This window comes from Asterias amurensis, chromosome 9, assembly GCF_032118995.1.
Source record: "Asterias amurensis chromosome 9, ASM3211899v1".
In the NCBI taxonomy this organism is placed as follows: Eukaryota; Metazoa; Echinodermata; class Asteroidea; order Forcipulatida; family Asteriidae; genus Asterias; species Asterias amurensis.
The window spans coordinates 4,062,303-4,086,291 of NC_092656.1; the positions used below are offsets into that span (position 1 = coordinate 4,062,303).

The 23,989-nt window shown below is 38.1% G+C and overlaps 1 protein-coding gene across 1 annotated transcript; it reads right to left on the reverse strand.

Moving 5' to 3' along the window:
• Nucleotides 1–11,332: 11,332 nt before the first annotated feature.
• LOC139941474 (poly(A) RNA polymerase GLD2-A-like) lies at nt 11,333–23,965 on the reverse strand. The gene is made up of 13 exons (XM_071937995.1): nt 23,866–23,965; nt 22,536–22,741; nt 21,732–22,392; nt 21,260–21,374; nt 20,674–20,765; nt 19,825–19,891; nt 19,256–19,328; nt 18,781–18,817; nt 18,520–18,559; nt 17,744–17,872; nt 16,657–16,703; nt 15,562–15,817; nt 11,333–14,996 (listed from the first exon to the last, which is right to left on the reverse strand). Exons 2-13 carry the CDS (start codon nt 22,715–22,717, stop codon nt 14,800–14,802), a joined length of 1,896 nt encoding a protein of 631 aa, XP_071794096.1. The 5' UTR covers nt 22,718–22,741; nt 23,866–23,965; the 3' UTR covers nt 11,333–14,799.
• Nucleotides 23,966–23,989: the final 24 nt, after the last annotated feature.

Genomic DNA, 23,989 nt, shown 5'->3' on the forward strand with positions numbered 1-23,989 from the left:
GTCTCTTCATAGTGATTAATCTTGATGAGCCGGCAGGGAGGGTGGAAAACGAGAGGGAGGGAAAGGCGCTTCGCTGCTTCATTGGAATTACAAATTCAAGAACGATTGATGCACTCGATAATTTATGTAGGCCTACGTACTGTGTGGAATCAAGTTGAGATAGATAAGCCAAGCCACGATGTATGTGGGGAACACTTCAGCCGAACCCCGGGCAAAACCACCCCTTCCTCTGAATAAAAAATCATGAATAGAATAAAATTGATGACTGTGCATGTGTAGGTGAAATAAACATTAATTTAGCCTTTTTCTATTGCTCTTTGAATTCAGTAAAGAAGAAATAAATAACATTCTGATGCATAAAGAAATGAATGGAAAAGACAGGTGGGTTCTCTTTGTACGATACAATCTCAATCCTTGTGATTTTCCTGAACAATTTCACCTGGTTGTGTTGCAAAATATTAAACGCCAAGCTTGAAGAATGGTACTCGCCAAATGCTGCTGTTCTTGATTGCTCATTGAGCATGAGATCAAGCTTTTTTTCTATCGATCTTGGAATCCAGTAAAGAAGGCATAAATAACAAACCGATGCATTGAAATAAGAAAGGAATGGAAAAGACAGGTGTGTTCTCGATCCTTGTGACTTTCCTGAACAATTTCTACTTCAATTTCCCCTGGTTGTGATGCAAAGTATAAAAGCCAAAGCTGGAAGAACGTTACACCAAACACGGCTGTTCTTGATTGCTTATATGGAACTACTATTTTGTCACTCAGTTGTAGAGTAGGTCAAGTAACAATTAGATGCACCAAATAGACCTCCTATACGCCCACCATAGCTACTATCTATCAACAGCGTCCAAGTGGTTAGCGTGAATGACACATGTGTCTTTCTCTGCCTGGTACATGTACACAAAACACACAGTGCAATATTCCAAATATTATTGTGGACACTGTAGTTGACATTTATTTTCAGAACCAGGATTTTAACCTTTTACTTTTGAGTACATTTCCATGGTTATGATTGGTCAATGAGATAAGAGGCGGATCTTATATCTATCTATACGTATCTAATGTCTAGATAAAGTGAAAAGAGATTTTACCTCAATAAGAGCTTTGTTTGTTTATATATTTTATTTATTTCTTATTTTTTTATATATTTTTTATATATTTTTTTTAATGTTTCAAAAAAAAGTTGTAAGTCACTTTGTTTCCTTCTGTTCTTTGATGAAGAACGATGCAGCGATAACCAGCGCAAAAATCAACACTATTTAAAAAACCAAACGAAAACAAAAACCAAACAGACAAACAACCACAACTTTTGCAACTGGAGTATATACTATGTAGTTGAATAATTTGGCAATAAAAAGCAACACCTACACACCACATGAGAGAGTACAGGGAAATTGCAACTAATAAGATGTTTTATTCATAACATTGTAAGTGCCAATTTCTGACTCTTGTCAGCTTCCCTGAGAGAATTGCCCAGTCCACTGCAATGTATTGTTACCAGTAGATTCCAGTGCTTTATAGTACATGAACCCTACATGCACTTAGATAATGCAACAGATTTAACAGAGTGTGGAATGGATTGTTGGATAAATGTTTCTAACTCCTCTTCATAATGAGAAACTACATGCATAGTTATATCTGCAATATTTGCAATTGGGGATTTCAAACAGATGATGAGAAGCAAATAATATTGCTTTTTAAATCATTTAGCACTGGCAATAACAATTTGAGGAGCCAGTCTTCACTGTATGGCAATGACTTGGTGGCTGGCATTTGTTAATGGACTGAGCTAAGGACCATTTACAACGGCCAACCACGATCCTCACACTGTTATTGCCATTAACAAATACTTTTCGTGAAAAAAACTTTACAAATCATCAGAATTTGTAATTTTCGCTGACAATGTTCAACCCTGTCCACTCTAAACATCTCTCTCTCTCTATCTCTCTCTTTATATGGTATTATTTCTTCTGTATTCCAAAATAAAACAAAAAGTTTTCCTTGGAAGAAGTATGTAACAAAACCAGCTCAATTTGCAACATCTGGGCTGATGCATACTTAGTACAAGTTAGTGCAGAACAATGCCTGGGCAATACACTATAATAACATTGATAGATATTGACTTATTTTCTTTGGCAAAAAAACAACAAACACTAGCAAATAAACAGTTTATAAAAGAAAATCAACAAAATGGCTTAGCTGAATCAGCTATAGCCAAATTGCCTAAAAGAAACAACATTCGGTCCAGAACACTCTCCTCTCTGTAGCTGGCACACACACAAATAAATTTTAAATAAATTATTAACAAAAACCACACCACGAACACAGCCAATTGAGTTTTCTCAGTTTGGACAACAATTGCCCCACTAACTTTGTTCCAGTCTCAGTCCCAGACCAAAAATAAAAAACAGAAAGGGGAAAAAACCCTGAACCCCCCCACCCCCCAGCCGATTATGTATTCTGTCAGTCTCCTTACGATTGCCATGGCGAAAAAGAAAACATGAAGGTGGTGATGAGACGTGGGGCATGTCACCACAAACAAATGAAGCAACCGCGATGACACACCAATAGATTATGTATGTTGTCTTCAATTGCTCCTCTTCTGTAGCAAACCTGCTGCAGATGAGGTAGTGATGACACTATAAGGGGCCAGTAAAATATTTCAATGTAAATCTATGATAATTCTTAATTGCCAGATTACACTTCTATGGTAAAAGGTCAGAAATATTGAGTCTGAAAAGGAGATCTATAGGCCTAGATGATGGTTAATAAATAAGGATTGAAAGTCACCTTTGAGGGTATTATTTGGGGGTAGGGGTAACTTATCCGTTAAAATTACAGTACGGACTAATTAATGCAAACTCTGATTGTTCTTGTCAGATATATGTACAATTTACAGGCCAGGAATCACACAGAAGCCATGGTCTGTTGCCCTAGTCTTGGCCTTTGTGCTTCTTCAAAAGTTTCCAATAAGTTTTTCAATAGAAGAGCCCTTTGCAAAGTGAAAATTGTCTTGCACTCTCAAAGATGTTATTCCTTGCCTGAGAGTATAACCCTTGCTAGACAAGCTATTTGTAATCATCAACGTTGATGTGTGATAACACATTGCATACCTACATTGAGCCAAATGAAAAAAAAGACACTCAACTGTGAATAATCCAAAAAATATCAAATTCAAATTACCAGTTTACTACTTGTTGTGATTCATTTGGTCACTGGAGACCTGTAAATTCAGTGAGTAGACAGCAAGGGAAAGTTGTATGCCTGCACACACAGCTGTACTGCTCCATCAAAAGATCCCAGTTGATTTGATAGAATCTTCATTAAAAGTACATAGAGCTTATAGAAGCAGGACTAGTACTTTTTCTAAGAAAGTTAAAGTTAAATTGATAGTTCATTGAACTCTCTTGTATGAGACTTGTTTTTAAAGGCACTGGACACTATTGGTAATTGTCAAAGACTACTCTTCTCACTTGCTGTATCTCAACATATGCATGAAATAACAAACCTGTGAAAATTTGAGCGCAATCGATCGTCGAAGTTGCGAGATAATAACGAGAGAAAAAACCTTCTTGTCACCTTAGTTGTGTGCTTTCAGATGCTTGATTTCGAGACCTCAAACCCTAAACCTGAGGTCTCGAAATCAAATTCGTGGAAAATTACTTATTTCTCAATAACTACTCCACTTCAGAGGGAGCCGTTTCTCACAAAGTTTTATACTACCAACCTCTTCCCATTACTCGTTACCAAGTAAGGTTTTACGCTAATAAATATTTTTAGTAATTACCAATAGTGGCCACTGCCTTTAATTGGTAAATACTCAAAGGATTAATGACCATCCAAATATCCAAGATATCAAACTAACATCTATGGGTTGCGGTACCCACTGCTAACCCATATTGGTTTGAGCTGTCTTCTTGCCACCGGGCTAACTTGGTGGTCTAGTGGTAAAACACCTGCGCTGGCAATGCAATGGTCATGGACTCACATCCCATCCAAGTGCTTTACCTTTTGGATTTGATTCACTTAACTCAGGAAAGTACTGAGTATACAGTGCTTAATACATCCTGATGCAAAACTAACATCTATTAAAAACAAATCTTAGAGTTGTTTTTTAAAGACACCGGAAACTATTGGTTATTGTCAAAAACCAGTCTTCTCACTTGGTGTATCTCAACATATGCATAAAGTAACAAACCTGTGAAAATTTGAGCTCAATTGGCTGTCGGAGTTGCGAGATAAAGATGAATGAAAAAAACACCCATGTCACACAAGTTGTGTGCTTTCAGATGCTTGAATTCGAGACCTCAAATTCTAAATTTGATGTTTCGAAATCAAATTCATGGAAAATTACTTCTTTCTCTAAAAACTACGTCACTTCAGAGGGAGCTGTTTCTCATGTTTAATACTATCAACCTCTCCCCATTACTCGTTACCAAGTGAGGTTTTATGCTGATAATTATTTTGAGTAATTACCAATAGTGTCCACTGCCTTTAATTTGAGTGCATGTACAAAAAAATAAAAAATAAAAAGGTTTATTGGCAAAGTAAAAAAAGAAAAAACCAAACAAACAATCAAACACCCAACACACAAACAATCCAGACCGACCATTCAGTTTTCAGGCCTAATTACAAAATGCAATCAGTATTGATATTTTGTACATGCTGTGTATACATGGTGAGAAAATAATAAAGGTTTATTGTGCCAGACCTTTCGGGAAAATTAAGGAGAAAACCAGGCCAACAGTGCAAGAATTATTTCTCTAATGTGAGAAGTCAATTTACGATTATCTTCAATGTTCAACATTTTTCAGCACCACCTACACATTCTCTGTGACCAGAGACAGTCTGCTAATTCCAAAAGATAAAAACAAGGTTTCTGGAGTCTTTCAGAAAATACGACAGTTATTAATTGCTGTTTCGTCACTAGAATAGCTAACTGAGAATCTTCCACTGAGGGTCCACAAGGGACCATAAACTCAACCTCAAAGAAAGAAAAAAAAAAAAAATTAACGCCAGTTTCATTTTCTCTCTACATATTGTGCCGTTTCATCTGGAGCATAGCGGGAGGTGAGTCATATAAGACCACCCCTGGGCCCTTCATATTTTACATAAATGCAGTGAACCCTTTGAATATTAAAAATATAGGTGATGAATTACATTGAAAAACCTGATTGAGTATTTTTTGTACAATTAAATATATTTGAATTGAAGCTGCAATTCTAAAATCAGGAATACCCCTTCTGTCGCCATTTTCAGGAAACTTCTCATGTGTTGTTCTCGTAACTCCCATCTTTGTATTTCGTTTCGCATCTTATTCTGTTCATCACTTTCAATTCTTTTTGTAAAGGCGCTATATTTTAACCTCTTTTTATTATTGAAAAATAAGGGAGGGGGGGGGATAAGATGTAGCAATTCCCTCCTATTGTATCATTGCACAAAGAAAATCTCAAGGTTAAAGTTGAATTCCATAGAGAAAGCCCAGACTTCACGCTGAGATTGATTTTGATTGGCATCTCTTGTCAGTGATATCTGACCGCCTCATCAAAATTTGATGACCACCACATGGCAATGCACTTTAAAACTGCCACTTGAGGCTTGAAGAAGTCATATATGATTCATGTGCAGAATGCAATCTCCTTAAGTTATAATGTACGCCTCACGGTAATTTTTTCGAGAAGAGAATTCACCTGAAGGCAGATGGAGAGTCATCTCGCAAATTTTATTGCATTTTTGCTACAATTTTGAGTCTCGAGATGCTTCTAAGAAGGGGAGGAGTAGTCGCACAGAGGGCCTGCTAAAGATTGCTCTACTGTTGGGTTACCCCAGTTACAGCTGGAAATCTGTCTTGTAAATAACAATAGGTCTGGATTTGGCAGCTCTAGGTTATATTTGATTTGGATACTTTTTACATGTGATGGAATGAGTAGATTTTTCTTCCCCAGCAGGATCGTGTCGTTGTATCACTAGTTTAATGTTGCATATGTCCGTTTGATGTTAACTACAGTTTGTGTCCAATACGTTTGTTTGTCTGTTTTTGTTTCATTGTTTTGTCTTTTGTATTTTGTCTTCCTTGTTGAATTATGTTTACTTAAGTATACTTTTTGTTTGTGTTTCAGGCATTCCGTTTATAAGCTTCGGCTTCGTGTGTAATGCCTCCACGTATTAGTTTCTTTTTTTTTCAATTGTTTTGTTTTTTCTAAAGTGATTATCCTTTTTTTTAAATTTGATCAGCACACAACATAATTTTTTTTTTTTATTGCCAATGTTCAATACAAGTTTTGGTTACAGAAAAGGCTGGTATTTGTAGACTTTGTATTTAGCCCTTGTTCTATAAAGAACCTTGATTGAGTTAACTTGGTGTTCATGATTTTCTGACCAAGTCCCTTTTTTTTGGGGGGGGGTGGTTACCCCTGAGATCTCCTGAAGTCTCACGTAAGTTTAAGTACCAAGAGACAAGTCTCAAGTCAATACTGAACCATCTCAAGTGCTTATGGTCAAATCTAAACTCCTTAAGGGCAAGTCTTAATCAAGTCAAGTCTAAAGTCAATTGTAGTCAAGTACAAATCAAGTTCCAAGTTTCCAAATCTTTGGTTCTCAAGTATGACTCATCAGGTCCAAGTCAACCACTTAAGTTGCGGACTGTATAACCAGAAAAAGTGCAAGTCTAGATACAAAAACTTAGTCCCTAAGATTCTTTGGGTTTTACACATCGTTGGAATCTTTAATGTGGGTCCTCCCAATAGGACTAAGTCTATAGGGGATGCTCTCTCCAAAGCTTGGGTGTAGTGAGGCATTAAGCTGTCATTAAATGGAGACAAGACAATCCATCGTTGGAGATACAAAGCCCCTTATGTGCACAAACCATGACTGATTGCCACACCATTCTCCCTGGTATCTGAAAATGTGTTTTTTCTTTCAATTTCAAAATATGACAAGAACATGACTCATTATACAAAATTAACAATTGTAAATACATGCACAAAAATTAGCAATTTCAGACACATGGTACGTTCACCTGTGTATAATCAAAGTGTCTCTTGCACTCTAGCGTGGCAAGCTTTTGCACTTCAGCAAAAGTCAATTTGGGCCATTCATGATGTGAATCCGCAATCAAAGCAAGGTCTTCGTTCAATAGTACAGCAGGCATCTGCATGAACTTTATTTTATTCATGGTATATAGTATTACATTGCAGTTGCATTGAAACCAACAGAATATATCTCCATAACAAATTGGCACTAGCAGTATCACCAAGTAATAATGAAGAAATATCTCTGTATGTTTTTTTGTCAGTATGATGATATAAAAAAAAGATATTTTTGTATTGTGCCATGCCTGTCAAAACTGACCCCTCTAGCACATAACTCTGCAAATGAAAGTACTTAAAGCCTAGACAAAATCCAGTAAGTACTAGTTTTGAAGCAAGGCCTTGAATTTTGTTCTTGAAGGGGCACAGCAATTTTCCTCTGTTGGTAAGGGGAACTTTTAGAAAAATTTAACTTTGTAAAGCTGTGAAGCTATAGAGAGCGTCTGTAGTGTTGTATGAGGTTTAGTGGAAGACAATTACAGAAAAACTGGAAATGGTCAAGCATGTGAAAATGTACAGTTTCCCAATGTGTTCCAAAGAAATAAATGTTGGTCCTAGTAGTTTGTACCTTAATTCTCTCAATTCTACATAAATAAAGTGTGTATGATAGGCCTAGATTTAAATAGAGGGTACGCCTTTGGTAATTACTTCATGACCATGAAAACTTACTTGTTAAAGAGCACAGAAGGGCTGTTGATCATACAAAACCTTGTTAGAAACAACCTCTGAAGTAATGTAGTCTTACAGAAAGAGCATATTTCTCAGGCATCTGAAAGCTCACTTCCATGCAACAAGGGTGTTTTTCGTGCAACTTTGATGACCAAATGAGCCCAATTTTTCATAGGTTGGTCATCTTATGCATATGTTGGGATACTCGAAATGAGACTCTGGTCTTTGACAATAGCCAAAATCATCCTGTGCCTTTAAATCAGCTGCCTTAATTAACAACAGTTAGTCACTCAAGGCATGGAGTTATTTTTTCATAGGTAATTTCTGTTTGCCCCCTTAGGCAAAACACGAGTACATGACCACCACAGGTATAGAACTTCTGTTAGAGCCAGACAAGCTCATTAACTCCTAGCATACTAACAACAAAATGTAATAGCCTTTTTGGAGAAGAACAGGCAGTAGAGTTAAGTCTTTGGATTGTCCTTTTGCCCCAAGCTAAATATGCTATTTGATGATTGAACATATTATGTGGCTTGTCACCCTGCATCCAGTACATCACTTTATTAAATTTTGTGTTGTGGTACAAATGACGTTAGTAAAAGTATTTTGAGATCCTTCCAGATGTGCTAGTGTGAACTAGATTTGATAAGAAACTACATCATCTTCATGCTGACCTTTTGAATAAGAATAACAAAGTAACGATGCACAGAATTGCATGATGGGATAAAAACCCAAAATATCATCCAATGTGCATGCTTGAATATGATGTCAATATTGCATGCTTTGCATTTGATAACTTTATCTTCATTAAAATACTATTTTTGGTTTTGTTTTATGATACAGGCAAAGAATCACAATGAGGCCGCCTTTGTGCCATTTCAAAAGTTTCACACAGACTTAAAGATTGTTCGATGGATGGAAAATGCCCTTTCCAAAATGAAAAAGATGTTGCCCTCTCGAAGATGAAATTCCAGGCCTGACAATATCAATCTGTTTGTCTTTGTTTTATTTTGGAAATTATTTACTGACTTATTTTGTAAATCAAATATATTCTGTTCATGCATCACCCCAAACAAAGTTTCCAAAGTACAGTATTGGAAAATGGAGTTCCTTTCTACATGATTGAACTAGCTTCAAAAGATGAGTTTAGTCGACTTCTTAAGGGGGTGGGTTTTGAAGTTTGACTGAGTTCCAACATGGAGAAAGGACCACAACCAACTACACAAAGCAATAATAAAGGCAATTTGAAGCAAGACAATTAGTGTAATGTTATGACCTCGGGCTCTCTTCCAACACAATAGGTTCATTCTGAAAAACTAATAAGAATAGTGTACAAAATTAAGTACAAAGAAGGCCTACTATCAGACTATATGCCTTAATCATGCATGCACATAATGCACATGGGGGAGATACACACATATAGGGAAATACCAAAGTGTGACATTTTTCACTCACACATTTAAGTAATCATGCATGAAGCTGTGAAAATGAATAATAGTGACTGGAACAAGAAGTTGGGAAATGTTGTTATTAGCACATCTAGAACCTTGGCCATATGTTCAAAATGTAACATTCTTCAATGTTTTAAGCTTTGCCCATGACCATCTGCTGCATGACTTTGTGCATTGTGCACTTAATTTAATTCATTGTGTCCATTGTCGTTTGATTAAACCATACTCCATTGTAATAAAATGGGTTTGTAGGGCAGAGAAAAACACAAAAGTTTTGATATTGCACCGGTGACCGTAGTGGAGGCCTTGAATTTTATATTTGAGAGGGCAGGGTCATTTTTATTTTGCAAAGGTCACTTCTATGTAAAATCTGAAAGTCTATGGGACACTTTTGAAGGGGCGCTAACAAGGCCAGACCAGGGGCACAATGGAGGCCAAAGCCTCCTCAGTGTAATTCCAGGCCTAAAAATGCTTACAAATGAATTAAAAATAACCTGAGAAATCGAACAAGCTTGAATTTGAGAGAAAAAAGACAACAAAATGCTTCTTGCTCAAAATGTTTCTTGGCCCTGAATTGTTTATACCATGAGCAAAACATGCAGATTGCCGAACAAGCTGAGCATACAGATGGCAGTGCCTCAAAAAGTAATGATATGGATAGGCCTAATTGTAATTGCAAATGTTTCTAATTTCTCAATGTAATTGTTGTTTTTTTTACCCATGGGGTTGTTTTCAAGTCATCATATTATAGAGTAGCAAAATGCCACTCGCTATTTATTAACATTTAGGAGTGCATGAAAGTTATTTGAACACTCTGGGTTCGTTTTATGCGAGTGAAACTGTACAGCACAACTACCATGACTACTTACTTTGCATAGCAATGTAAGCAATTTGTACACAAATTCACTGCGCTGTAGGTGCTCTATTTCGGACACGAAAGAACTCGGCAATACTCAAACAATGTGATATAAAAATACATAGCTGGCAACAGCAAATCTGTTTCATAAAAAATATTTTACGATCCCCAGCATGATTAAATACAAGTCCATAAATTGTGATTCGGTGGACCTTTTTGTTTTATCACTTGCCTTGCCCTGCTTGCAAACCAACTACGCGTAGGCCTGAAAAACCTTAATACATTCAAGAAAAAGCAAACAGATTGTACTTACCATCTATCTCTTACATTGTACAAAGTCTCTGGAATATATTTTGCGGGCAAACTTCACCGAATAATTAGTCCCGTTCTTTGCGCACACTTCAGCGCAGACAACTTTAGCAAAAGTGGCGAAATTGTGGCGCGCTTTGGGAATTTATTTGTTCGTACCCCTTCTCACGTTCTGTATTACTTAACCGTGTAGGTACTTCCAGGTACCATACTTAACTTTTTAAAGGGAAGATATCGTCTGCAAACAATTAGCGATATCAAGTTACAACACGTTGTAACTGCTTTGCTACCGTTGCAAAAGTAGCAAAATCAGTTGCCCGCTTGTATACAGTGTCCAGTTGGTTGCTTTTAGTGCAAAAATAACTCAGTCAACCCTCGTTTGGTTTGACCATGGAGGTAGGAAATCCTACCTCCATGGTTTGACAGAGTGCATTTTTGTGAACGGTCCTAATTTTGAAACCTAACCATGCTAACGGTCTCTTTCTAATTGCCTAACCTTTGGTGGTCAATTTATACGGTCTCCGCCAATTTGCCTAACTTTGTAGCTGTGAATTTAACGGTCTTCATTAATCTGCCTAATTTTACTGCTGCCAAGAAAGAGTTAGGCAAATATTTTAGACCGTTAAAAATCAACAACATAGTTGGGCAATAACTAGCTATAGGGCCTACCGTTAAAAATGTACTCAATAGTTAGGCATCAACAAGCTTGACCGTTAAACATTAGCAGGTGAAAAGTTAGGCAACGTAGGGAGACCACAACGTTGTTTTGGTGAGTGTTAGGCAACTTGGGGGAGACCATATTAATGTTGCATTTGGCGAGTGTTAGGTGAGGCAACTTAGGGTAGACCATTTAGCATTTGGTGAATGTTGGGCAACTTCTTTAAAATTTATCCACAGGCTTTTGTCTCAAGAACTGAACACAGTGAAACAAATCATTGCTTTTGAATCTCTTTAAAATAACCATCATCATTTTATTTGGATCAAACGTCAAATGGAAAATCTAAATAAATAAATAATGTTAAAAATCAAACAACAAATAATTGAATCTTAATATCTTACAACATGATAATGTATGTCAAATAATTTTATACAGTTATTGAGTATAACTTCCAGCAAAGATGCCTTGCCTGGTTTTGTGTTACTTTTCATCAGCTTCACAACAAATTTGACCTGTGTATTGACCCCTTTCATGTATGTGAAGCGCACTTACACGCCTGTCCTTCCGGCCAATTTGGGAGTCGAAATGCACACACAGGAATTTACTCCCAAAATGGCGGAAATGGTGGACTTGTATTGTCTAGAGGTGCGTTGAGCATCTGCAAGGGGTCAGTAGCCCTAAATGACAATAAACATATAGAAGGAATGAAGCTCTCAAAATTGATTTCATAATCGATCCTTAGTAGAGTCAGTTTGGAAAAGATTGGTCTGAGCTGCTGACTCCAGGTTGAGAGTCGCAGCTGAAAAATAGGTTTATCTTCAAATAGGCTTGAATCCTTGATTCTGATTGGTCGATCCATAGCAACAAGAGTTTGATATAAACCTATATTACATGGCCAATATGAGCCATGCATCAAGTTTGCTTGAAGATAAATACGTTATCAAACACGCGCTCCTGGAATAGGAAAAAATAAAGTGCGTCTGCATCCCAACTCAGCCTTCAGCCTGGTTGGATATGGGACGCAGAAGTTATATAGCTTTTTGTATTCCACTCGCGCTGGTGTGATAACTTATACTATAACTAGGATACAAACAGAAGTTAGTTATGTTGGAAAATGAAAATTCCTACTTTTTTAGATTTCAAGAAACTTTTGATAACATTATTCTTGGTGCTAGGGGTGAAGATCAAAGAGCATAATTTCTTTATATCTGAAGGAAGAATCAGCTGTTTTTGTCACCAGGCAGAATATAAAAAAAGTCTGAATTCAGGTAAAGTCTGAAGTCTCTTATCCCTGGGACTGTGGAGTAAGCTTACTGTGGAGCCGGCAAAAGTTTGTTTCAAATAACCTTTTTAAAGGAACATGTTGCCTTGGATCGGACGAGTTGGTCTTTTAAAAGTGGAATATAATGATCCACACAAGTATCATTCGAAACTGCACGGTTTTCCTTTTACGTCGAACTATCACGGTCGGCCATTTATGGGAGTCAAAATTTTGACTCCCATAAATGGCCGACCGTGTTAGTCAACAGGGTAGAAAGAAAACCACGCAATTTCGAGGCATATTTGTGTAGATCATTGTATTCTACTTTTACAATATCTTTCTAACCATATACATTTGACAACAAACGGTTACAGAACGATCCAAGGCAACGTGTTCCTTTAACATTTACATGCACATGTAGTACTAACATTTTGGTTTAACAATGAAATATGGTTATAAAGTTATTAACTTACTCAAAAACAGTGATAAGTTGAAAATTTACATCACATTAATAAAAGCCCCCTTTTTGGAAGAACATGAGAAAACAGAACTGTTTTGGGGCAGGTATTTTTCACAATGTGTCTGGTTGAAAGATTTTGTATGAAAAGACCCATTTGTTGTTGATATCAAATGCCATGCTTCAAATTTTCCTTTGAAAGAGTATTACACAAAATAAAACTTTACACAATGTGAATGGTTAGTTGCAGACTTTTCTCCCCCCCCCCCCATGCATGAGGACTCTGTCTATTGGAAAATGGGTGCATCAAAAAAATGATATAAATAAGGTCTTTAGAGACCTATGTTATTATGTTAATTAAGTTTTACATGAAGTAAGAAAAACGTACAAATACCTGATGTCTGAATTTAACAGTTTTTGGCAATTATCATTTGCTGTTGATCCATTTAGTAAGACGTCAAAGTATTTCTTTATTTTGTTCTATTTTCTTTCATAGCAAATAAAAATAAAGAAACAAAACGTAAAAAATCCTCCCTGCATAATATTTTGTATACATTACAAACACATCATCCTTCATGACATGTTCTTTTTTCAATTTCTATATGGAATCAAAATCCCGTGCTTATTAAGGTAGGCGTCTTAGATCTACCCCCACAAATAAATGACCATACAAACTTACTTGGTGAAAAGCAATGAAGCTGTTGATATCGTATAAGCTATTTTGAGAAAGAATTCCCCTAGAAGTCAAATGGTTTGGATATTTTTCACCCTAAAATATTTGAATCTGAGAAACGACTTATGCATGAATCATTTCCCAGATATCTTAGGATTTGTGTCCATTCCGGAATGCTGTGTCCAAAGATGTGCCAAATACACACCGCCACTGGATACTTCAAGCTCAAGTTATATCAATTCTGGCCTGGAATAACCCAATTCATTATCCCCCACCTACCACCACCAAAACTGCTAAGCAACAGCAAATGTAGCACAGAAATCTGTGCAAAGAGTGGACTTATGGATAACACAACAGAGCCCAATTTCATACAGCTGCTTAACGGATGATTTAGTCCTTGAGCTTCCGTTTCAGAACACTGCTAACCGTAAGCACACACAAAACCATACTTATCCTCCGATGCTTACTGTATGAAAATGAATAAGGTAAACTCATGGTGAATGCGGAAGATAACCGCCTAATTTCTTTGCTCACCTGTTAAATACGCTTATGCTTAAGCAAACTTTTCTGCTATAGTAAGCAAGAAATGTTGAGCTTACCATTAAGCAGCACTATGAAATCTGCCACAGTGCTGAATCTAGACAAAGTTATATTAAACCTGGCATGAATAAGCCAAATTTATTACCTCCCCCCCCCCCCCACCACCACGCACCAGAGGAACTACCTAGTAACAACATTGTAGGTAACAGCAAACAAAACTCAACCACTCAACCATTGTAAAGTGTTGGACACGAATGCAACGTGTTATTTCTTTGAGAAAAAAGTGTGACAGGATACACACCTAACAATTACAGAGCGTTTTGACATTGTATCATTTTATCATGTTGGAATTTGGGTCAGGCATCTGGTTGTACGAATCACAGCTGTGATTGGTCAAGTACACAGGGACACAACTTAATGGACTGGTCCATTTCACTCTTGAGGGGCAAGTCCTATTTTCCTGAGTAGAATGATCCTAGATGAGAGATTTGGGCTCCGAGTCCAAAGAGAGTAACTTCGGCCTTAGCATACTTACTTGTCAGTTGTTTTAGGTCAAGCACATGATTCAGGTAAAAAGAATCAGTCATAAAAGTGTGATTTCAGTAAAATTTTCGGTTCTCCAGAAGGACAGTTCACATCAATCAAATCATGATTTCTGCAAAAAAATAAATAAATATTCTCGGCCATCTTTGATCCCTAGCCAATTAATTTTGGCGCTGTATGAAACTTATCAGGAAGCAATGCCGATTCAATGCGGCACAATGTTCCTGAGATATCGACAGAAAGCTTCTCTTCTACTCCCCCCCCCCCCGACAGAAAGCTGCGCCATCTTCATCTTTTCTTCTTCTTCAACGGTGCCTCATCAAGGGGAGATTTCTCAAATCGAAGGTCGAGGAGTGCCTCTGGATTGCATGAATCACCTCTGGCTGCTTTTAATTTCCGTTGTGTCTTTCCGAATTGCTGCATGATGTGACAGAATTTGCTGTCGTTGAACACAGCTCGGGCAGTGTTATTCCCATCGAATGGCTCTGTGGAATTTAAGTCAACGAATTGAGTCACTTATAAAAGCGTCCATGATATTTACACTCCCGGCCTGTATGCTTCGTTTTTGGAAGGGCAAGGGCACCCAGGCGTATGAGGAAATTGAACATTTCTACTGGGGCATTTTAAGGGCACAAAGGCACTGACAAGGGGTTATGGAGACAATCATCCTTGTTGCCTCCGTGAAGTATCAGGCCTGAAGTTCAATCAAATGATAATAAAGTACTTCAAACAAGCCTGAGCTTACCTCATACTGTCCTCTTTCATACTGTACATAAAACTGGTGTATTGTTAGTAATGTTGTCATAACTACTACTTACTGTTTATTATAGCTTCATGTCACAACTTTTTTATCTTGAGAGTACGAAATAAAGCCGAATCCAAATTGGCGGCTACAGCTAGGGCTACAGCTAGATTTCCGTGTCATTACGGTCATTAAGCGTTGAGGTAACTTAGGATATCCTTAGCAACACCCTTAGCAACAGCCGTAGCCGTAGCTGCCAATTCGGATACGGCCCCCAATGTCCTCTGAATTGGTTTGAATGGACCCACCTTCGATGTAGATAAACTTGTTGATCCAATCTGTTGTCTTATACGGCGCATCGGCCAGCTTGTAGACCGTGCCGTGCCGTACAGAGACTACCCTAGAGTGGAAGTTAAACTCCAACACATAGTAATCAAAGAACCCTTGGAGGAGCTCCCACAACGTCTGGGTGTTCTTGGACTCGAAGGTGATGAAGCTCGGCAGTGGGTTACTGGGGTGGGAGTCGTAGACGAAACGTACGTCTGACGTGGAATTAAAGGTGTCCTTTTGAGGTTTGGGTAGGGGTGATAAAGAAGACAGAAATTGGACATCATGAATAATAAATGTGACCCGCTACGTGAAAATGAGTCAGATGTTGACAATTTCAAGGATTGAGTAATATGCAAGGCTGGAAAGAACACACCAACAGCAGTAATTTGGTATATGTCTTAGCTTTGGGGTGTATCGCGTTGCTGAGTTACTTCCGTTTGAAATTAGCCAATACATCATTTTTTCTGAAAAACGAATTACAAGTAAAGTGATGTTTTAAACTACCATTTCGTGCAAAAGGATACAAATAAGACATAAGTATGATCACAAAAATGTTGTATTCATTGCTTTATTGCCTAAAAGTAAGTGTTCTAGAGGTTAACCATGCAAATATAGATCTTAAAAGTAAAAAAAAAACAAAAAAACTGTCCATTACTTAATAATGCATTGGGCGACATCTGACTCGATCTGATTTTCATGTAGCGGGTCACAAATTTGCTTTGCAAAAAAAAAAAAAAAAATGGTATTAGTATTAGAATGTGCCATGTCAAGGCCTAGCGATTAAGAGCACCCGAATTCAAACTATGTTTCTGATCAGCATAGTGTGGGTTCGAGTGCCAGTTTGGACACCCGTGTCCTTTAGCAATACACTTAACCATGATGCTTTGTCCTTCGGATGGGATGTAAAGCTGTTGGTCCCATGCGTTGTGTAAAGCATCGTTACCAAGAAAGTTTTTATGCTAACAATTATTTTGAGTAATTACCAATAGTGTCCAGTGCCTTTAAATAGATTCACAGATTGGGGGCAGCATAAAATATCACAAATGCTTGTTGAGTAGAAGAATTATACTTACTGGGTACAGCTTATGCAGAGATGGGATAACACATGGTTTACACTTCACTGCAAAGGAAATGATAATTACAGGTTGATAAAGTCAGTTTTAATGAAAATGTGAGTAGCTTGCAGTAACATTAGCCAGGGTCCAGGGTCATATACACACATTGGAGATATTTGAGTTACATAACATAACATAACATAACATAACATAACATAACATAACCTAACATAACACAACATAACATAACACAACATAACATAACATAACAATTAAAATTTCCCATAAAGATCATAGTGCACATGAAAGTTTCCAAATGACAGTAGGAAGATTGTTCCAAATCATTGGCCCAGGCTCGGGAACATTCAAGCGAGTGATTTCAAGTGTGGATCGAAGAAGTTGTGGTGAAGTGTAATGCCACAGGTAAGTGGAAATATATCTAGGAGTAGTTTTGTTCCAAGCATTAAAAAAAAAATCTTAAAGTGAATTCATTCTCTAATCGTTAGCCAATGAAGTTCCCCAAGTGATGGGGTAATATGATTTCTCAAGGTTGTGGACAGTATTAGGCGAGCTGCACTATTTTGTAATCTTTTAACTCTGTCCAATTCGAATAATGTGGAACCAAATAAAAGGAGACTGCCATAGTCAACACAAGAGAGGACAACATGTTTGAGAGTATCATTATCAAGGTACCTTTTGAGTACTAGTGAGTATCTAGAAAATGGCATATTTATTTATTTTATTTATTTATTTATTTCCTCAAATCCTCAAAAAATTGAGAAGATTTATAAAAATTACATCAAATTTACAGTATAAGGGATAATAACACGTAAATAAAGAAACAGGATAACCCTGGCACTCTCGGACAACCCCCAGACCATCTTGATAGGATAACCCTGACACTCTCGGACGACCCCCAGACCATCTTGACAAAGTATGAAACAAAACGATTGTCAAAATGATCTGAGTAGCCAACCGAGAGTATCAAGGTCATCACATTATATGCATGTGTGCCTGAGTATACATTTGATATAATTGAGTATCATGAGTATTATTAGTGAGAGTCTAGACAATACATGTAGGCCTGAGTGACAAGTACACATACCTTGCAGGTAGTTGAGAACCATGAGTACCAGTGAATAACTCGACAGTGTTCCTTGACTTGCATCATTGATGCCTTGAGCAGATGCCCACTGCTTGATGAGGATTATCAATGGAGTAACTCTCCAATCGACTACAGTCAAAAACAAATAACAGTTTAGCAAAGACAGGACAATATCACACAGCACTCTTTCATATGAATGTTTTTCGTTAAACGATGGCCCAATTTCATAAAGCATGTAGGCACCAAAACTTGCTAAGCACAGAATAGTATTGCTTAGCAGAAAAAAAGGTTACTGGCCAATTAAGTTTACATTGTCGTGACTTGTGTCCCACTCAATTTTTGCTAAGCAAAGAAATTTGCCACGCTGTTGAGCGTTGAAACGCGAGGAGGATCCTGCCCCAGCACAGCCTGGAAAAGACCAAGAAGCTGACCTCATAACACCCGAGTCTCGGGCATGGCGGCTGTGGCAATCCGCATCAAATCACATTGATTGGGCGGCATGATGATGAGGATGATGGTATTTTTTACTTAACAGCCTTATGAAATTGCGTCTAAGTCTCAAGGGTCAAATTCAGTTTTGTGATGCACTCATTTTCGAATAGATAGAGTCTTCAAGAAAGTGGGGACGAAATTACAAGTCTTTATTTTCATGCTAAAATGGTGTAAAATGCCATTATAATTCATACTCTCTCAGAGCGAAATTTGAATTGTGACGTTATCGAACACAAAAAAGACCCAAATGGGTCAATCCATTCCAAAGAGGATTATTTACTCACGTTTGGAGTATGTCTGTAAGAGGTGGGTATTTCTGATTCCCTGTAAAAAAATCATCAAAATATTGGTGAATTCACTACAATCCAGCTTCCAAAGTCAGTGTTCATGAAGATAACTAATTCTTAAGAAAAATTTTATGAAGTGCTATGATTAACACGACCAGGCTTCGAACCCACTGTAACTGGGGTCAGATACCCTAGCAGTAGTCTTAGCCAAGAACCGTTAAGATAAGAATGACGATACAAGTTTAATAAATCACTTACCGTTGCATTGTTGATGTTAATATCACACTCAAGGCCACTACAGATAAGAAACAAATTATGATACAAATTTTAGGAAAATTGGAAATCAGATTCAAGTAGGAAGACTACCATGCCCTGCAACATTTCATAGAGCCTGCTTAACTTACCAAAATAGCTAAGCACAATAAAAAATATGCTTACTAGAGTAAGGATACCAGCCAAAATATCATGTCACGTAAACCATCTGTAACGGGTATTCTGCTTATGTTTGATAAGACCATTGTCTGCTAACGTGATCCTATGAAACGTATGTACCTATTTATTGCAAATAATGTCATTGACCACCATTTGTGATGAAAACGCACGCATGAAAGGCTATCATTGACTGCGAGTTGTGCGTAGCGCGTATGAGTATACACTTTTCCATTGTTTATCATCAAATATGGCGGTCGATGACCCTATGTGCAATCCATCTATACTTGAACAGAAACCATACCTGTAGGCACTGGAACAACTAAACTTCAAGATGGGCACCTTAGCACGTATCACCTGAGCTTTTCGAATCAGATCTGTCAGTGATAAATATCAAAAAATGGTTTGCATAATATGATTCTCATTGCTATATACGGACCTTTTCTACACCAAGGCTTGGGTTTGGTTCTGGTTTGGGCTCCGCCAGTAGTTTGGAATACAAGCAATTTTGGTTCACACCTTCAAACCAGAAGAAGGTGTTAGGGCCTCAGCCATATGTTAATAAAATAAAGATATTTATTAAAATCACATTTCAAAACCGAAGGAATTCTCAATTTGCTGTACAAAGTTACAATACCACCAGGGCCCCAAAACTAGGCACAACAAAATTGAGCATACCAGAATAAGGTTACCAGCCCAAATACCATATCACATGTACCCTTTAGTGACTGGTTTCCTACTCAGCAGAAATTTGTTAAGCATATTTGTCTGCTTTAGAAGCTTTATAAAATTGGGCCAAGATATTGATCACAATTCAGTAGGATTCGCAGGGCCATTTTTTTCTTGCTATTTGAAAAGGTAACAATAACTTACTGCATCGTTTAAGAAGCAGATTATGTAGAATGTTGAGTAAGTACAATGCATGGTTCTTCTGGTTCACCTAGGAGAAAAACAGATCAAGTAAAACTATTTATTCCTGAAAGAGTAATCTTAAAAACCTTGAGCTCTTCTGTCTTAAAGTGGGTTCCAATCCAGCCCGAGTGAGAGCAAGGCATGGTACGTCATGGAGGCAACTAAGACAACTGCCTCCATGGCCCTGGGCATTGCCTTGCTGCTCCTTGAAAAGGTCCAAGAGAAACTTTCAATTTCCTCAAAGGGGTGCCCTTACCAAGAAGAAAAACACCTTGGTGCCCTTGCCCCTTTCAAAAATTTAACCATCAAGCTCAGCTCAAATTTCCTGCGAATGCCAATGCGATACAAATTTTGAGGTAATAAAATCACAACAAATAAGAGTCAAGCTGTGCTCAACTCTTGTGAAACATTTGCACTGGAAACAGGGCTCGTTTTGCATTCGCATGAAGTATGCACCAAGCTTCAAACTTCCTGCGAATGCAAATGCGAAAAAGAATTTTTAGCTCACAAAATCACAACAAATAATTCGGAAGAGTCAAGCTGTGCTCAACTCTTGCGAAACATTTGCAGCGAAAACAGGGCTCCGACGTCAAAATTCACATTGCATTTACAGGAAGTATGAACAAAGCTTTAGGCCTCAGTGAGCTTGTTTTTTTAGTTATTTTTAACAAATCACCAAGTATACTGTGTCATCACACACTTGACACAATGTAGTCTAAAACCAAAGTAACATTGGTGATAATCTGTTTTACACAGTTCCTCGATGCTTTATGTAAGTAGAATTTGACTGAACCCAAACATTGTACTTACTTCTTTCATAGTGATCATAAGACACAAATCAGTGTCACTGTGGTTAGTCGCAAAACCATTCAGTGTAGACCCAACAAGAAACAACATTGATCCTATGGAACAATCAAACCAATACATCAATATTAAAATTTGTAAACGAGAAACTCATTACTTAACGGCACTGGACACTATTTGTAATTATTCAAAATATTCGTTAGCATAAAAACTTAACTTGGTAACAAGCAATGGAGAGCTATTGAAAACATTGTGAGAAACGGCTCCCTCTGAAGTAACATAGTTTTTGAGAAAGAGGTAATTTCTCACTCAGATAATAAAAGACTTCAGGCCTTTAGGCATCTGAAAACACACAAATTTGTGGAACAATCTACAGACAAAAAAATCTGAGCTTTGGACTAACTTTCTATGCTTAGTTCAAGGTTAACATCGTATTTTGTATTTAAAAAAAAAAAATTGCTGTTAATGTTACGTATTTTCAGCGTGTTTGTAATATGAGGAGTGGTCTTAAGTGTGAATAAAAAAATTCCTCCGTGGAAAAAAAACAAAAAACTTTCAATGCTTGTCTAAATCGATCCGATATCGGTCCTACCTGGGAATTTTTCTTGTATGATGGCCTCTATAGATCTCCTAAGGTTTTCCTTCGTGTAAAGCTGCTGCCTACTTTGTTTGGCATTGCCACAGTTTTGCCACACAGCTTGAGACAGCTTTAAATTAGAAGAAAAAGATCCGATTACACAATAAACAAATTGGTTTAAATTGAAAAGGTGTTTTTTTTTCTTTCTTGTTTTTGCCTCTTATGGAAAATGTGACTAAGGTGCATGAAGATCAATATCAGGAACCATCCTTATGAAACCCACACCTTCAGCTCGGTCCTTAATCGAATGGCCATGACCCTGCCGGTTTTAACCATCCGTTTATTAACACCTCAGTGTTTATCCCCTAATCACAATCATAGAGGATGATATTGAAAAGGCCTTGTTAGTAGTAGGTGTAATGCGTATTAATTTTCTGGATACTATCAGTTGGAATAGAGGATGGATATTGTCGGTAACAAAACTTACCCTGTCTAATACTTTACCAGTGGGATTTGAAGTATCTGGCTTTGGAGACGACACAACATCATCATCATGACTTCGTTTCCGACTTTTCCCACTGGAATCGGAATGGTCTCGTGAGCTTTTAGGTGTATCTGTTAAATTCTTCGACGAGCCAGAACTGACTGAAGTGGTGGAAGGTGCAGATCTGCTTTTATTTTCGTCAAAATATGAGTGAGTTGGAGTCGGTGTCACTGATTTTCCAGTGGGTTGATCTTCGAAATATGTGTGAGTAGGAGTCCGTGTCTTTGAGTTTCCCCCAGTGGGTTGTTCGATGTAGTTCCTATTCAGCACAACCCGTCTGCGATCAGTATGGAAGTCTGCAGAGACTGGTCTCCTTTGTGGCTGAGGAATGCGTAAACGCACACTTCCACCAGGCATGTCTCTTGACTGTGTTGTCGATGTGGCGGTTGCCGGTACTCTACTCTGTGAGGTGCTCAGAGTCGCAGACTGGGTCGCTGAGGTGCTAGTTTGGACCTTTGATTTGTCATTACCACCGAGGACCTTAACGAGTAGATCATAAGCACCAGGAGTCTTTGGGTGTGTTTCAGGGTAGGGTGAGGTCCTCGGTTGTGCCTGTTGGGGTTGGTGCATCAATGCATGGCCTGCCCCGGGTATTTTTATACTCCTGTATAGTGAAAAAAAAAATAGATATAGAACCCATAGACTTTAAGGTTTTCCAATAGAAGTGCCCTTTGCAAATTGAAAAAGGCCTTGCCCTCTTAAAGATTTGCTATCAACAATGTTCCAATATCCTCAACGTTTACTCACTTTCTTCCTTTGTCAATAAGAAATAATCCTGACTGTGCCGCTCCATTCTGTAGAGGGGGTGTCTGGTACGGATAAAACTGTTGAGGTGTTGGTGCCAACTGTCTTTGATAATTTGGCAGCACCCGTGATGGCAATGGGTGGGTCCGTGGGAAGTTTGAATTCGGTGTTGAGTTTCGGCTCATGATGTCAGCTCTGGATTATCCTTTCTGAGAAAACAAATGCAAAATACACTAAATTAAATTGGATTGGTAGCTATGGCTCAATAGGCTATTCTATTTTTTATTATTTTTTTTTTTTTTTGGGGGGGGGAAGTATGCTGTTGAAAATAAAGTTGCAGGAATGACTTTTGATTTGTGGTTCGACACTTAATGGGCATGCAACAAAAGCCAGTGCAAAAAATGTTTTTTGGTGCCCAGGCTAAGCCTACCAAGGCTGAGGCCCGGTCACACAGGCCCCAATAACGAGAATGAAAACGAGCAAAATACACGCAGAATACGCCCATGCTTATTCAACCAATCAAGGGTGGCATTTTTATCGTTCTCAATTTCGTTCTCGTTATCAGGGCCTGTGTGACCGGGCTTTTAAACCTGCGCGCACAAATTTCCATTAAGTTTGCGCGCTCAGCGGAGGCTGAAGTTTGCGCCAGGATTGAAGTTTGTGCCCAACACCGGCACTGTGGCAGGATCAGAACGAGCCTTTTAAAAAAAAATTGACATTCTCTGTCGAACTAAATTTCGAAAAAAGGAGTACAGCGCCCCAGTTACTGGGTCTATATCAGAAACATTTTCACGGAGAGTAAGCTGGTATAAGGCTTAGCCCACTGACAGTAGACACTCACTGTAATGCGAATGCGAATAATGCAATGGGAATTTTGGCGTCACTGACATGACAGTAATCCACAACCGACGAGTTGTATTCAACTCCTGGCCCTGCCAAACATTCGCTTAGAAAAATTAGATTTAGAAAACAGCCCTGTATTCTGTAACGTCAAATTTGCAATCACAGAAAGCAATTGCACTGCGAGCCCACCAAACCAGTAACCATAATAATCCACTGCACTGGCGCCCACTGGCACATGACTGGACTGCAGTCGTCGTCGACTGCGCGCGAGCAATTGCAAAACCCGCCGCTCCTCCCTCAACCCCTCAATCAACTTGCTCAAGCAACCCGTCGGGTTTTGGGCATCTCTTCCTTACTTACTTGGTTATCACACAATGTAACATTTGAATTATCGACTAGACAAAACACTACTGTTGACTTTAGTTTCTATATAAAGTGTATACAAAAAAGACAGATTCCAACAAGGGGAATTCCATAAATTAAAGCTCACCCGTGTTAGTTGCTTTTTTCCGCGGTGGTTTCGTCGTCTTCTTGTCTTTACGGCCAGCCGCGTGCAGTTTTCAAGAATAGCGCCCCCAATCGTCACCTTTTGGTAAAGTGTGAATGCGGAAATC